This window comes from Delphinapterus leucas, chromosome 9 (assembly GCF_059928025.1).
Source record: "Delphinapterus leucas isolate spDelLeu-1000000601 "Yukka" chromosome 9, BTC_Dleu_Yukka2, whole genome shotgun sequence".
Lineage (NCBI taxonomy): Eukaryota > Metazoa > Chordata > Mammalia > Artiodactyla > Monodontidae > Delphinapterus > Delphinapterus leucas.
The window spans coordinates 21329317-21346776 of NC_143137.1; the positions used below are offsets into that span (position 1 = coordinate 21329317).

General features: G+C 38.6%; 1 protein-coding gene and 1 long non-coding RNA gene across 3 annotated transcripts in view; one reads left to right on the forward strand and one right to left on the reverse strand.

The window, feature by feature from the left end:
- The window catches only part of MKLN1 (muskelin 1), a 184536-nt gene extending 170085 nt beyond the window's left edge, over nucleotides 1-14451 (reverse strand). Inside the window, exon 1 of one of the 2 annotated variants that reach the window (XR_016394281.1) lies at nucleotides 14318-14451. Coding sequence is in view for 1 of the 2 variants with exons in the window: in XM_022580889.2 (XP_022436597.1) it covers nucleotides 14318-14415 (98 nt within the window). In the remaining variant the exon portion in view is untranslated. The remainder of the gene's footprint in view (nucleotides 1-14317) is intronic. The other variant, XM_022580889.2, reaches the window with a different exon arrangement.
- The window catches only part of LOC111178350 (uncharacterized), a 54240-nt gene continuing 50573 nt past the window's right edge, over nucleotides 13794-17460 (forward strand). The window contains exon 1 of the long non-coding RNA XR_016394282.1: nucleotides 13794-14714. This is a non-coding gene — a long non-coding RNA (uncharacterized LOC111178350). The remainder of the gene's footprint in view (nucleotides 14715-17460) is intronic.

Sequence of the window (17460 nt, forward strand, 5' to 3'; positions counted from 1 at the left end):
CCCTCATGAACTGAGGGGTGTTTTTGTTTCCTAGTTCAGGTATCCTTGCCCAAAAGACTCCCTCAGCACATGTAGCTTTCTCCAGCTCTCAGTTTCCACAGTACAGATGCTTCTCTAGCATCCTACTCCTAGAGTATACACGGCTCCCCCAAAGCCCAGCTGATGTATGCATGCAAGCAGCTTCTCTAGCACCAAGTTCCTACATCAGAATGTATATTACTTGTGGGTACTTTTTTTAGTCTCTTCACATTTAGTAGGCCTTTTCAAACTAATGAATGACTTGAACCGTTCTTGAGCTCAGAAATTTTTTCTTTTCTTTTTTTTAATTTCTTCTCTATTTTTTCTGGTATCTTTCTAGACTTATTAGGTAGAGGTGCTGGGCTGCTGTATCACGTTGTACTTTGCACAAGATCCCACTGAGGAGGAAAAGCTGAAATCCAGCCTGAGTCCCACTTACCAAGTCCTGCATCCTGATTAAAAACCATCACTTTCTCACTAAGCCATGTGTTGTGAAAATGAGCAAGTGGACCTTCTGGATCAGGGCTAACCTCCACGTCTCAAATTTTAACTATTTTCCTTATCTTTTTCCTTTTGTTCTAGATTTCAGATCACTTGCTATGTGTATGTATGTAATTACTGAAAAAAAAACAGATGTGTATGTACATAACTATAGAAAAATTACCATTTTTGTGGGAGCTTCATCGTAAGTCTAGTATCTTGGGCCTAGGCCCAAAAGAACAGATTGTTTTATGACCTGGGGGCCTCAGGATTTTTTAAAGCTCCCCAACTCATCTGAATGTGCAAACAAGATTGGGATCTACTGCTGTCAGTTAATGGTACTCAAGCTTTTTTGCTCAAATATTCCCTAAAATAATTTTGAAAATCTATGCATATTCTTACCATTTTTAAGTTGGCAAGCAAAATTTTTCATAGCTTATAATGATTATAAAACTTGTATTTTCCGGTGTACTCTAAATATTGTCATTTTAAATAAAGCTATTATGTTTGTTCTTTCAACAGTACCAACAGAATAAAAACATCATCTATTTTTTAAAAGTACAGCTCCTTCCCATACAGTCAAAAATTTATATTATTCTTGCTTTTCCTTAAACTTTCCCTACAGAATTTTAACTAATGTAGTAATTCTTTTATGCTGCAGGGTCTTTTATATTTCACTCTATATGACCTCTCTGGAAAAAAAGTATAAATTAAAATTAAACTTTTTTGGCTTTGATCAAGAAAGTTAAAAAATTTCTTTTGGATGCTATTAGAAGTACACTATCGACCAAAACAATATAAACATATTATGCACTTCGACAGATAATGATTAAATATGGAGCAAAATGGTATTAATAGTGATTCTCAAAGATATGGGCAGGATTTTTTCTGTTTTTTACAATTATTTCATGTATATACAGATGAATATCACTGTTAGAATAAAAATGAGATTCAGCATCAAGTCTATATCTGTTTTTATAGATGTATGCATTGAAAACCTTGCTTATACAAATACATGGGAACAGAAGGAATTTCTGCTACTACTATTTATTTTTTTACTACCTTCTGAATTATATGTCAAAAAATCACATAGGGCTTCCCTGGTGGCGCAGTGGTTGAGAGTCCGCCTGCCGATGCAGGGGACACGGGTTCGTGTCCCGGTCCAGGAAGATCCCACATGCCGCGGAGCGGCTGGTCCCGTGAGCCATGGCTGCTGAGCCTGCGCGTCCGGAGCCTGTGCTCCGCAACGGGAGAGGCCACAACAGTGAGAGGCCCGCGTACCGCAAAAAAAAAAAAAAAAAAGAAAAAAAATTTTTTTAGTTTAATTGAAGTATAGTTGATTTACAATGTTGTGTTTAATTTCTGCTGTAAAGTAACTCAGTTATACATATATATATTCTTTTTCATATTCTCTTCCATTATGGTTTATCACAGGATACTGAATATAGTTCCCTGTGCTATACAGTAGGACCTTGTTGTTTATCAAGAGTGTTTAAATTTTAAACCACTGACTTAAGTCACATCACTTTTCCACTTAAAATTATTTGATGGCTCCTCACTTTCCAAAAAATAAAATTCAAACTCACTAACATGGGGTTAAGATCCTTTAATTTGTGTTTATAAACGAACAAGCAAATCACATACACTCACACACTACCTCTACTTTTTTTGTTGTTGTTTAAATGTATTAATTTGTTAAAATAAAATAAAATTTAAAACTTTGGGCAATGTCCAGAGAAAAGGCATTAAAAAATAGAAATCAACACAATTACTACATCCCAAAGATAATCACTGTTAAGACTTTAGTAAATTTCTTTGCAGTTTTTTCTATATGCATAAGCATACAAAAGGGGGTGGGTGTGTGTGTTTAAAGGTAAATCAGAGCAACCCATTTAATAAGGCTTTTTTTTTTTTTTGATCTGTGGGTCTTTTATACGCTATTATATCTGGAAGATTTTCTCTACATAATTAAAAAATATTCTAAAACTTGCTTTTTTTTTTTTTTTTTTTGCAGTACGCGGGCCTCTCACTGTTGTGGCCTCTCTCGTTGCAGAGCACAGGCTCCGGACGCACAGGCTCAGCGGCCATGGCTCACGGGCCTACCCGCTCCACAGCATGTGGGATCTTCCCGGACCAGGGCACGAACCCGTGTCCCCTGCATCGGCAGGCGGACTCTCAACCACTGCGCCACCAGTGAAGCCCTAAAACTTACTTTTTAATAGCAGTCTAATAGCCCATCATAATTCAAGAACATCTCAAAAACATTGTTCTATTAAATCTAGTAAATCTAATGGCAATAGTAACATTTCTATCAATAGTATTAGATACTTGCTAGAGGATTAATTTGCAATTCATGCATTACATTTTGGATAAATATAAACATAATCACTGCCCTAAATGCCCTGGAAAAGCAGGTTAGAATACCGTAAAAAATTCATAATATCTTACTAAATTTCCTCAAAAGAATAAAATAAAATTCAAAGAGTTCTGTTTTCATTACACTTAAATTTCTGCAATAGGGAGCAGCAAGTCTCCTAAATGTACATTGATAAGTTAATGCTTATTTCTCCTAATATGCAAAATCATAAAAGTATAAATAAATAGAGGGGAGGAGTTCACTGTCAAATAATGGGTAGGATAAATGTTAGCTGTTCAGAGGGGAACAGAATATAGCAAGTGACTTTGGAACACCATCAGCCAAGCCACCTTCAGTAAACAGTATCTTTTGTAACTGTATATATGAAACAAACCTGAATAAAAAGAAAAAGATTTACTTAAAGTACTACAAACTGGTGATTCTGGAGAGAAATATGGGCAGGGACACCAGTCCACATATATAATATATAAGGAAGAAGTACCTGACCGATGATCCAGCCTGTATCAACTACCCTGTATACTGTCTGGGGAAAGTCTACCTCCAAGCATCTTCCTGGTTCTGATATGCTACACTAACTCAACAAATGCCAAATGTTAACCCAATTTCCCAAATAGGAGTTCTTGAATATGCACAAGGGTAAAGATAAATTCCTGAATTCAAGAAACACGAAGAATGGTAAAATAAATTAGATCTGTACACAAAGGAAATCATAGCTCATTTACCTCTTCCAAGAAGTTTCTCCTCAAGCCCATGCCAACAGTAGAAGCTCCATTCTCTGAATCTCACCTCTAATTTCTGTAGCATTTACTGCTGTTATCACTCACCTGAACTTAGCTTTTCCTACCTTCTATTTACTATTATAGGTACAGATAGTTCATCACCAGAAATTCTCTCTCATAACTTCAAATAGGCTTGGCTATTATTCAGGAGTTAGAGGCACCCAATAATTTGTTTATGGCACAGATAGCCAAAAATGTGAAAAGCCATAATTGTGACTCAAATACCACAATGTAGCAATAAAAATAAAAAACAAAGTTTTCTTTAACCTGTCACCCATAGTAGCATTTTAGGTTGTAGAAAATGGAGATGATAGATGTCAAGACTTAAACTTTCAGACCTAGATATGTGAATTTTCTAATCATCTAAAATTCTAAATTCTAGAAGAAACTATTCTGTCATACTTGAAGTTATTTTCAGCTCTTTTAAAATCTATGCCTCAGTTTGTTTAAGGAAAGAATTCATAAACAAGTTTCATAAATACCTTCCAGTCAATATTTCACATGTTAACTATATAAATTTTAGAAAAAAAAATACCAACTTTCAACTAACATCCCCACCATGAACTACTTACCAAAGTATGTGTGAATGTATGTATGTCTCCATGTAAGTATGTACACTGATAGGCAGGTAAATAACTTAAAAGATGAAGACATGGAGCCAGTCCATATACATGCATTCTGAACAAAAATAAAAGAAGATAAAAGACTAGCTCAACTGTCACAGAAAGTTCTCAAAGTAAAAGACTTGAAGTCAAGTGATTTGCTATCTAATTCCAGGTGGTCACTTTCCTTACAGGGCTTCAATTCATATGCACTAATCAGTTTGACACTACCTCAATAACAGAGGGGGGGGGAAAAAAATCAACCAAGAACAGCCTGACAGTTCCTTAAACAGTTAAACATAGAATTACTATATGACCCAGAAATTCCACTCCTAGGCATTTACCCAAAAGATATGAAAACATATAACCACACAAAAAACTTGTACACAAATGTTTACAGCAGCCAAAAAAGGGGATACAACCTAGATGCCCATCTACTAATGAATGGATAAAAATGTGGTATACCCATATTATAGAATATTACCTGCCATAAAAAGGATGTAGTATTGCTAAATGCTACAACATAAATGAACCTTAAAAACACTATGCTAAATGAAAGGAGCCAATCACAAAGATTACATATTCTATGACTTCATTTATATGAAATGTCCAGAATCTATAGAGACAGAAAGTAAATCAGTGGTTGCTCAGGGATAAGAAAGTAAGCAGATCATAACAAAGGTATAGTTTCTTTCTGAGGTTATGAAAATGTTCTAAAATTGACTGCAGTGATGGTTGCACATATCCATGAACATACTAAAAACCACTGAACTACACTTTTTAAGTAGCTGAATGCATGGGATGCAAATTACCAAACCAAAAACATTACTATGTTAAAAAGTCAACTAACTTTTTATATTACTTTTCCTATTTTCTATTAAATACTTATATTTAAGGAATTGGAGGAAATGATCCTTATCCTAAAATTAATCAAAATATTGGCAATATACTCTAAAACTATTAAAAGCTATTAGCCAAATCAGATTCTGTAATAAACTAAGCTTTAAAGTTCTCAAGATCTCATTAGAAAAACTGCCCATAATATAAATAACCTTAATAATAAAAACTTTTTAAAATAGCAAGATAGATAAGAAGCTTTCTCTTCCAAGTTCTTCCAAATGCAATATCCCCACCCCAAGATAACCAATTTCACTTAAAATATTCTCTGAAATTGCTAAAAACTATGAAAATCATGAAAGTTTATAGCACGGATTTAAAACTTATTATTAAAACTAAATATTTTAATATTTTTAACATGGCCAGTATATGACTCCATCTAACCCAAGAACAAAACTCTATTAAAAGAAGAAAAGTAGTCTAAATGCTTAATTAACTCATGTATGCATTTAATAAACACTATGCTGGACTACAATGATGAGGGGGGAAATTTTCATAGTCCTTATGGAGCTTGTGGTCTAGCTGGGGGGGGACAGCTATTAAGCAAACAATTATACAAATAAATTCATAATTATAAACTATATAAAGTGATACATGAGAAGGGTATACATTTGTATGAAAGCATTTAACTGTAGGGGTGGGGAAGGGGTGCCAGACTTCTTTGGTGGGACAGGGGTAAGTCAGACTTTGCTGTGAGTGACATTCTAGCTGATAGCTGAAGAATAAGTAGGAATTAGGTTTTAGGGCTCTTCTGATCAAACTACTTAGATCAAAAGGGAAGAAAGGGGACAATGAGAGGAAGGGGAAAGGGGACATACTCAAGGATGCAATAACTTAACATTTCTATTTATACAAAACAACATGCCTTAACAAGTACATAGGTGATAACTATAATAAATACCAGTCATATTGAAGAAATATAAGGATATTTTAAAAGTATTAAATACTAACAGTATTTACAACCAAAAAATTTACATTACACCCAAGTATCTTCCTTCTGAACAATGCCTTCACATAAATATTCCCATGCAAGTTCTAAAAAAAAAAAAAAGGTAAATAATATAAAAATCACATTATAGGAAGGGAAAATAACTATATACTATGACAAAGATAAAACTCTCAATTTCTGGACCTCATAAACAAGTCTCAAAGGAGAATTATGAATCATCAATAAAACCAAGAATAAATCTCATTTTAGTCAGTTAGTATTTAAAACAATTGCTAACAAATAATGTTATTCATAGTCCCTAATTTTTCCCATCAGATATTAGGAATAAGCAGTTAAGGTGTCAAACGGCAAAATGAAGGAAAACACTGCACAAAAAAATCTGGGGCCCAAGTGTTAGGATAGTACATTAACATAACCATGAGGAATTCATAAGCCTAAAAAATATAAGTCTATTTCATAAGAACTAAACACAGAAAGATTTCTGCGTTTTCTGCGATCTGACAGAATAGCCTGCAGCAGACCAACACATTACCTCTTACAACTAGAAAAGCTTTTTAAAATAGAAAAAAAAAAGTTCTTAAGGTATCAGAGACTTTCTGAGGCAGTAAGGATTTGAGATGCCAAAGAACTTGTTAAAGGGAGCCCCACATTCTGGGCAGCTTTCCCTCTCAGGACGTTCCACCTATTTCTTTAATGGCACGGGAAAGGAGCTGAGAAGCCAGGAAAAAAAAGCTACTAAAGGTCAGAAAAGTCAGCAGAGCTTTTGGCAATTTCAAGGGGGTAGGGGGACAAAACTTGGTATCTGGGTCTTGCCATGACATCCAAGACCTGAGGGGTTAAGATCCTATAGAAAAGGTAGGTACAGAAGAACAAACCTGACACTGCATACTGATTTTCCTCTTAAAGCATCTGTCGATTCTTAAACTGCAAAAAGCAAGAGGCTAAAAAGCCAGCAGTAAGCAACTAAAAGCAAGGAGCTCCTCCTTTTAGGAGTCTCATGCTGCTGGAAAGGCAAAAATAGGAGAGGCCCTAGAAACACCTAGTCTCTCAGTTGGGTTCCCTGGAGGGCTACCAAAGTTGTGCAAACTAGATGTTCACAAAACCCAAAACTCAGCCTCAAGTCAGCTCAGTTCCTGACTGTTGAGGTGATCTGCCTCTATTTTATCTGCCTGCCAGAAGATGGGTGAATCCTCTCTAGAGAAATGCTACAACATTAGGCAACTAACTGTAATTTGTAATTGTATCTAAAATTCTAAATATAATGTGTGGTATTCAGAAGAAGTTACTCCCCAAAATAATGGTAATAGTGATAATAATAATAATTATTATTACCAGACACACCAAGATAAAATGTGTGATAAAAGACAAGAGAAATAGACCTACAAGAGATCCAGATATTGCAGTTTTCAGACACAGACTTTTTATTAGCAGCTTGATTGATGTCACAATGTGGAGATTTTCACTAGAGAATTAGAATCTATTTTTAAAAAGAGAGAGAGAAAATCAAATGAAAAGTCTAGCACTAAAAAATAGTTGAACCCAAGAATAAAAAAGATGGGATTAAAAGCTGACTGGACATACCAGAATAGAGAATCAGTGAACTGGAACACAGGCAAGTAAAGCCTATCCAGAATGAAATAAGAAAAGAAAAAAAATGATAAAAAAAAAGACAGAAAAAAGCATAAAGGACATATGGGACAGGACAAAAGGTAGAGTATGGATTTAATTGAAGTCAGAGAGGAAAGAAGAAAAAGAAGGGTGTAGAAAGAATATTTGAAGACTATCAAAATTTTTTCAGAACTGATGGGAGTCATGCTATAAATTCGAGAGGTGCCAGAAATCCCAAACAGAGTAAATACAAAGAAAACCATTCTTAGGTGCTAATAGCTACATCTCTAAAATTAAAATCTAGAAAATCTCTCATATTTCCAAAGATGACTTCTGAATGACTGACATATAGCAAAGTCAGATCACCACAAACAGCTGAAATGCATCTTATCAATGGCAGAACATCACACAGTCCCTGTATCAGTCTCAAAAAAAAGCTGATGCAAATAATAGAGCTATCTGCCTATATGCCAAAAAAAAAGAAGAAAAAGAAAAATTAAACATAATACTAAACCTCCCAACATATGATCAAGATAAAAAGTATTTCTACACAGAAGGAAAGTGATGATACTCAGAGAAGAATCATAACTTGGTAAAGTTCACAAAGATCCAATCCTAGGAGCCAGCTCCACAGATTCAATCTCTAGCCCTAGACCCACCTCAAGCTCTTCCTCTATCCCGGGTATCTTTATTTTCCTAAAGCTCTAATATCATCAGACTGAAAATATCAGTCTTAGAACTTTCACTGGCCAGTAAGGTTCCCAAGCCAGGCCAGTACTAACCTTAGTTTAGGGAAAGGGAAAAAAGGGAAGAAAGAAACAGAATGACAGTCTCCAGTCTCCAGGGTGTTGAATACCTCCAACTAGTGAAACTAGTGACTCACAACTTCTGGGTTTCAGATGTCTTTGGGGTTGTAAAACTCCTCAAATTCACATGCATAGTAATCACTGTCTATACACCAAATAAATAATAAATCTCACAAATGTGTTCTATTTTTCAAATGTATGTGATTAATAAAATAAAAATCCATTTAAAAGCTAAAATGGGGGGGGAGGAAAAGAAATGATAAGGAACAATGTCACTTTTGAATTATGTAAGCACTCTCCAGACATCTCTAAGGACCTATCTGACCAAAACCACATTCTTAATCCCGAATTACTAAGGATAATACCAAAGTAAACCCAGGGTACATAGAAACAGAGTTCCCTACACAGACAGTAGGAAAATAAATTGATACCTTTAATCCAACAATTCAGCATCTCAGAACTCATCATAAATGAGTTCAAGATTTGTTTCTGTAAGGCAGAATGTCTCATTACTAATGAGACATTAGTATACTTGTCAAATTGTATCACTTTTACTCCATGTTGTTCTAATGGCCAAAGAACAGCAAAAACAAAACAAACCCAGAAAGACTAAATGTCCCAAAATAGGGGGCCGATTAAATAAAATGCCATAAAATCATTATATGGATTATAATGTATCCAGAACAAATGATAATATAGAAAAATATTTAATAACATGAGGAAATATTTATCATATATTAAGAAGGAAAAAGAATACATAACAGCAAACAGTACAATATCAAATTGGAAAATAGATATAGACACAACAGAATATCTGGAATGATATATATCACAGGCTGATTAGTTATCTTTTGGTGGTGGGATTAAGGGTAATTTAAATTTTGCTTCTGTGGGTCTATATTTTGCAAATATTCCTCAAGTAACTTAGGGTGGGGTTTTTTTGGCAATTAGAAAAAATATATATTCACTTTTAAATGTGGAATTTTAAGATAGTTGAAATAGGTTCACCTCCTAACCTACTTGTCAAATTATATCACTTTTACTCTGAACCATGAATCACATATTCACAAAGGTACAGTTTTAATTAATGTCTGATTTTAAGTAATAAAGTAGACTAACAGGAAAAAGGTAAATACTTAAAAATGCATCCAATTTTACTGTCTAAACTAATGAAGTCTTTCACTAACTTGTAAACAAAAGAAGGATCATTCTACAACAATAAAATTACCTAATGTGTAAATATACTTTCAAAGGTCCTCCCAATTTTTATATTAATACATTAAAACCTTAAATGTCGAGATAAAGTATATCTAAATATCTTTCCCTCTCTCCATTCTCACCTTATAGCACTTTTTATCTGTACTCCCAATTAGGAACATATTACAGCCATGTAAATACTGAAGCAGCAGTATTCTTCTTTGATAACAGAAGTCAGGAGGTCCAAGATCAGAGTCCTATCTCCTACCCTTTCAACTCTTAGACCTGGACAATTTAACTTACCTCTCTGAACCTCAGTTTCCCTAGCTGTAAAAATGAATGATAATATTTATCACAGAGTTTTTATAAATATGAAATCAAAAGAACACAATCTAAGTCCTAAGCATGGTGCCTGACAAATAGAAGGTACTCAAGCGGTGGTTGTTACTAGAGGCACACGCAAGAGTTTTTAAGTCCAAGAACTTGCCAAGCCTCCTGAAAACTAAATGACCTTGGGTAAGTTACTTAACCTATATGGACCTCAGTTTCCTCATATACAAAATAGATACAATACCTATCTTGCAGGTTTGTTGTAAGGATTAGGTAAAACTATATACAAAAATCATCTTGCACACAGTAGGTGCTCCATAAACTGTAGTTAGTATCACTATTAGCTAGAGCAATAAACATTTGAGTATAGAGATTAGCAGTTTAAAAAATATTTTTACATATAAGAGTGCATGTAATTCTAAGAATTAATCATCATTTAAATAGACACATTTCTCTTAATTCCCAAATTAATTGTAAACTTCAGAAAAAAGTAAAATACAAGCAAACTTTTTTAACCACACTGAAAAATAAAAGGCCACTTCATTAGTTTCAAAATAAAAATGTGTTATCTATAACTTGATCTGCTTTAACATTTTTAAAGTCCAAATAAATCTAAAAGGGTTAGAAGGGAAAATGTTCTTTTCTGACTTTGAGAGAAGGAAAACGTTTTTTAAGTCTGCAGGAGAAAAAAATAGAGATCCGAATTTTTCTTTTTTTATGACTTCATGTCTTTCACAACTAAAATGTTAAGTGCCTTTAACACAAGAACTCTTTCAAATCTCTGAATTCTTGTCTCCACCTTTGTGCAGAAGCAGATTAGCTCTACAGTTAAGACCACAGAATCTGGAGTCAGACTACCTCGGTTCAAATCCTGATTCCATCCAGCAGTGTGACCTGAGGTAAGTTTTAACATCTCCCTGTCTCTTCAGCTGGAAAATGAAGATTCCTCATATAATTGTTTTGAGAATTAAATGGGATAATACACTTAAGTGTTCATAAGAGAGCCTAGCAAATGGAAGGCACATTATAAATGTTTCCCATTGTTGTTACTGCTTTATTATTATCCCCTCAAAATGCCTTGATCAGTGACTTGTAATCAATAAATATTTGCTATTCTGTAGACAATTTCAACAAAAGGCTTTACTTAAAATTACGCCTGTTTATGAAGTACTTTAAGGACTTCCCTGGTGGCACAGTGGTTAAGAATCCGCCTGCCAATGCTGGGGACACTGGTTCGATCCCTGGTCCTGGAAGATCCCACATGCTGTGGAGCAACTAGGCCCTTGTGCCACAACTACTGAAGCCCGCGCGCCTAGAGCCCGTGCTCCACAGCAAGAGAAGCCACTGCAACGAGAAGCCACCGCAACGAGAAGCCCGCGCACCGCAAAGAAGCATAGCCCCCTCTCGGCTCAACTAGAGAAAGCCCGCGCGCAGCAACAAAGACCCAATGCAGCCAAAAATAAATTTAAAAAAAGTACTTTAACATGACTGTCACTGCCAGTAAAGATACAGCAATTGCTGTTAGGATTTTAGGGCAAAAGTAAGTAAAGTCAATCCCTTTCTCACACTTCCTATTATACAAAGTATAACATCCTCACTTGCTAATAGAAGTTCAGTGCCATCCTTACTTGCAATTAGAAGTCCAGGCATGGCACACACCAATCCAGCAGACACAAAACTCTCAAACCCAAGCTCCATAATACTCAACTATACTCCTTCAAAGAAAAAGTTCAGATTACTCCTCTATTATAATAGTTTAGTGCTTTAAAATAAAAACTATACTGGATAAGTCAATAGAATATTATAAAGACTAAAAACACTGTATATGAAAGTGTTTGAGAGTTAAATATGCACTAAATACTAGCTTACAAATATATTTGAGAAAACCGTAACAACAGATTTCTCCTATTTCAAACGGCTGCCTTCTAACTCCAAAACTAGAATGCTGCCCACTTTAAATCTAGCACCAGGATAACGAGACATAAGTCAAAGTAAAGCTGCCTCTTTATTCCTGTCCTGCCCCAGGTTCATCAGAACTTTTTTTTTTTTTTTTTAGATTCCATATATATGTGTTAGCATATGGTATTTGTTTTTCTCTTTCTGACTTACTCCACTCTGTATGACAGACTCTAGGTCCATCCACCTCACTACAAATAACTCAATTTCGTTTCTTTTTATGGCCAAGTAATATTCCACTGTATATATGTGCCACATATTCTTTATCCATTCATCTGTCAATGGAGGACACTGGGAGGGGGAAGGGTAAGCTGGGACGAAGTGAGAGAGTAGCACTGACACGTATACACTACCAAATGTAAAATAGATAGCTAGTGGGAAGCAGCCACATAGCACAGGGAGATCAGTTCGGTGCTTTGTGACCACCTAGAGGGGTGGGATAGGGAGGGTGGGAGGGAGACGCAAGAGGGAGGAGATATGGGGATACATGTATACATAGAGCTGATTCAGTTTGTTATACAGCAGAAACTAACACAACATTGTAAAGCAATTATACTCCGATAAAGATGTTAAAAAAAAAGTAAAGTCGTCATCCCACTAAATCATTTCCTGCTTGAAATGTACTCTTTCTTTTTTATTCATAACTCAGATGGGACTTGTGATATCCAAGTCTCACCCCTACGACAGAAATTTAAGGAGTGAAACCCTAGAAGTAGTCTAACTTAAGACCAGGAAAATATCTCCAGAGTTATTAGATCAAACAATGCCCTTCCAGTTCCCAACTATCTGTGATCCTAACCTGGGTATAGAAAAATTCTGATTACCTTCAGACTCAATTTGTTAAGCCCTGAAAATCAGAAGTCAGGTACCTAGGGCCACATTTCAACTCCAGCTGAGGGCTAGAATGTTTACCTGGTTCACTCTCACATTAAAAGCTGGATGCCAGCATCAATCAGGGACACAGCCATACAGCAGCCATCAACAGGCCACACAGGCCAGATTAGGTCACAGGTCACCTGGCACCCCTCACTGAACCACATCCTACTGAAGGCCTGATTGCCAACCCTTGACCTGGAGAATAGGACAATGGGCCGGCAGTCAAGAGAGTTAGATTCTCCTAGTCACAGCTCCAATTTTAGATTTGACTGATTTGACCAGAGAAATCAAATTGGAGAAAATGTGAAGACTTTTTGAAATATAGGTGGAAGACTTTTGAGTATGCGTCACATATCTAGTCACTTTGTTCAGTAACAAAAACATATTATTTGTAACTTGTTTTGTTCATAAAATCATTCCTGGACTTGTAAAATGACGGTCCGGGGGACAGCTAGCACTTTTTTTCAGGGTCTGCACAGATCTTAAAACTTTACTAAGCCATTTCTATCAGTATGTAAAAGCGGAGTTCGATCTGCTCCTTCTCTCAGACATAAGCAAATACTGAATGAAAGTACTGTCAGCATTTCAGAAGCAATCTGCTACAGAAAAACGCACGATTTTTCTGTAACGCACTGGAACTCTTTTCAACACCTAAATTGGGGATCCAGACCAAACGAGTGTTGGAAGTCAAATTCATTAAAGTCATACTTTTCTGTCTATATCTGAGTTTCTGGGCTGGGAAACTGGTCTGGGTCTACATAAATCCATGCTCTGAGCCATCATACAGAGGAACTCCTCTGTAATGTCCCTCCTGCCCACTCTCTTTTTCAGAACTACCAGCCGGAAAAGATACCCTCCGCAAATCCTACAACGTCTCCCCACTTGCACAGATAGGCTCCACAACTCTTCAGCCGTCGGTGACTTTTACCACTCCCCTGGAGCTAATCGCTTTTAATGACCACCACCCTCTCCCCCAGGAACAGTCACTCTTCTCAGCGTTACACTTTGTACCGGCAGCAATCGACTTAACCATCCCCCATCTCCCACCACCTCGGACGCCCTTAGACATCCTCACCAGTTTGCCCGCCGTCCGGTCCCGAAAGCCCCAACTCCTGCTCCACCTTCATGAGCCGCCCGCCCCCAAGCCCTTCTCAACCCCCAAACCCGGCCGCCGCATCACCTGGCTCCCCGTTGTCCTACGCGCCTCGGCCCCGCCACACACCTTGCCCTTCCACCCGAATCTCGCACTCTGGATCCTAACCCCTCCCGGAGGCGGGGGCGGGCAACGCTCTCGACTGCTGGACTGAGACTCCGGAGGCCGCGCGTCCCCCTCACCAGGCCCCGCCTGGGCCTCTCGACGCGGTTGCCCTCCACAGCCCCCCTGGCCCAGCCGTGCTTACGCCGAGGAGTAGGGCAGCCCGAGCCCAGGGCCAAGCACTTACTCAGGAAGGTAGGTGGAGGAGAAGGAGCTCCACTTGTGTAGCGCGTAGGGCAGAAGCCGGCACTCGGGCGTCGCAGAGACAGCCCCGCCAGCCGCCATCTTGTCAGCACCGTAGCGCCCGCCGCCGACCGCCAGCCGCGCCGGGAGGGGGAGGGGCGGGGCCTGCTCTTAAAGGAGCCGCGGCCCGCCTGGGCCGTCAGCTCTCCCGGTCTCGCGTCGTTACCGCTGCGTGAAGCGGTAAGTCGCGCGCGGGTCGGCGATTCACTCTGGGGGTCTCCGCCGCTGAGCCCTCCTGAAAGACTGACTGGCGGAAACTGGGACTGGAGTGTGAGCATCTGAGGGGCTCTCCAGTGGGGCTTGGAGAGGAATGTCTCAAATGACTTTTCTTGAAAGCTGAGGTAAGGGGAAAGCCAAAAACATTATGAAAAAAATAAATTGTAGTTATGGGACAGGAAGGGAAAATGAGAAGAAGTTGGAGAAGGGACGCCTTTGAGACTTTGGAAACCACTGCTCTCTCCAGTTTCTAAATTCTGTAAGGAAACAGCATTGAAGGGAATTGCAGTGGAATAGCTAATGGCCTTTCCTTCTGGAGTTGTCCTGGTTTTAAACGTCTTGTGTCGCCCCCCCCCCCTTCCAGAGTCACATGGAGACAGGAAAAGGAAATGCTTGTGTGTCCTCTCATCCTGTTCAGTTTTCAGTCTGGGATGCCCTTCGTTGTAAGCATTTGTTGAGAGCTCTCTCATACCCATCTCGCGCGATTGGTTTGCTCAGTAATGACATTCACCCACAGACCAGAAAAATCCTAAAGGAGTTGGGAAGCTGGGTGTCGTCATTCTTACAGCTGGTAAATCTACCTATTTTTAACTGACAGATATTTAGCCCCCAAATTCTGAAAGAGCAAGAGACAGAGAGTTTCAGGCTTCCCTGGTGGCGCAGTGGTTGAGAGTCTCTCTGCTAGTGCAGGGGATACGGGTTCGAGCCCTGGTCTGGGAGGATCCCACATGCCGCGGAGCAACTAGGCCCGTGAGCCACAACTACTGAGCCTGCGCGTCTGGAGCCTGTGCTCTGCAACAAGAGAGTCCGCGATAGTGAGAGGCCTGCGATGAAGAGTGGCCCCCGCTTGCCACAACTAGAGAAAGCCCTCGCACAGAAACGAAGACCCAACACAGCCAAAAATAAATAAATAAACAAATGTGGGGTTTGAAAAAAGAAAAAAGAATATTATTTTAAAAAAAAAAGAGATAGAGAGTTTCAAGAAAATGATCACAGAGGGAATAACAGCCCATGTGCTCTGAATGCCATATGGGCATCATACCAGCTCCTTATCTAAAAATGAACACTTGCTCTAAATATCTAGCAGCTTTAGATAATGTTCCCATCAAATACCTGTAGGTCAGCGTTGTGCATGTTTATTCCTTGGCTTAGCCACTGCATTACCAAAGTACCCTTCTCTCACCGTCTAAGTGGTTCTACCCCTGGAAGCCTGCGCAGCATCTTCATCTCCACCTGACCAACGGAAAAACTCAAGCAAAGGGTTTTTTAGTGAATGACCAAGTGAGTTGAAACACCTCAGTACTATAATTGTATTCTTTTCCCATTATAATCATTAACCTGCCCAAACTTCCTCAAATCCTTTCCTGACTTCCTGTTTCCACAGAGAAAAACTTAGTAGTAGCCTCCACTAGCATATCAGATGGAGAATGCCAAATAGAAAGGCCACAATATGTTAGCCTTTAAAATCACATGTGCTTTGTGTGTTACAGCATACTGGGAAAGTATTTGTTCCTTGAGGGAATGCTATAATCCCAGCAATGAGGTTAGGAGTCCAGAGACAGTGAAGAGGCCAGAGAAGGTTGATTAGTTCCAAAGATGATTAGTGGTTATTTGGGGGGGGAAAGAGATACTTTTAAGGGGAAAAGATTAAGATGGTGACTCAGTTCAATTAGTTTGGGGCTCCAAATTTGCTAATTACACCTCTTACCCGATTGTAAGTGAGTCCTTGTTCTTTTCCAGACACAGAGTTATGGTCCCTGAGTGATCTTTTTTAAAAAAACACATAAGTCAGTTCTTCCTAAGATGACTCTCTCGGACTTTCAGTGACTTTCTATTTCCTTTGGGTAACACTGAAAGTCCTTAGCATAGGTCTTTCATATCCTGCCTTGATTACCTCTCTAGCTTTTCTCTTCTCTTTCTCCTCTGCACTCCCTACTCCAGGCACACTAAACTAACACACTGAATTGGCTTCTGTAAATTCTGTGCTCTCTCTGGTCTCCAGGGCTTAGTGTAAACCAAGCCAGGAATACTCTCCCCCATTCTTCACCTGGCTAACTTCTGCTTGTTTTTCAGATTATTTCATTCTGGAAAATCAGTCCTCATCACCTATTTCGGGGTTAGGTGCCTTTTTTTTTACATTTTGTCACCCTGAGTTTCCTTCCTTATCTTAGCAAACATCACAATATATGTTTTTTAATTTTTTTTTTAATTTTAGATTTTATTTATTTTTGGCTGCATTGGGTCTGTTGCTGCGTGCAGGCTTTCTCCAGTTGCGGCCATTGGGGGCTATTCTTGGTTGCGGTGCGTGGGCTTCTCATCGCGGTGGCTTCTCTTGTTGCAGAACACGGGCTCTAGGTGCATGGGCTTCAGTAGCTGCAACACGCGTGCTCAGTATTTGTGGCTCGCGGGCTTTAGAGCACAGGCTCAGTAGTTGTGGCTCGTGGGCTCTAGAGCGCAGGCTCAGTAGTTGTGGCTCGTGGGCTCTAGAGCGCAGGCTCAGTAGTTGTGGTGCATGGGCTTAGTTGCTCCGCAGCATTTGGGATCTTCCCAGACCAGGGCTTAAACCCGTGTCCCCTGCATTGGCAGGCAGATTCTTAACCACTGTGCCACCAGGGAAGTCCCACAATATATTTTTATTTCCTCTTTTTTTCTCATTCTCTCTCCCTAAACTGTAACTCCCATGAAGGTAGGAGTCATGCATATCTTGTTCACAGTTGTATCCTTAGTCCTTTTAGAGTGTCTTGCATATAGTGGATGCTCAATAAATATTTACTGAAGAATGAATTAATTGTGCTAAAAGAGTACTTGGGTTGCAAAGGAAAAAAAATGCCAGAACTTCTCAGACTACAAAAATGTATCCCTGAGGTATGA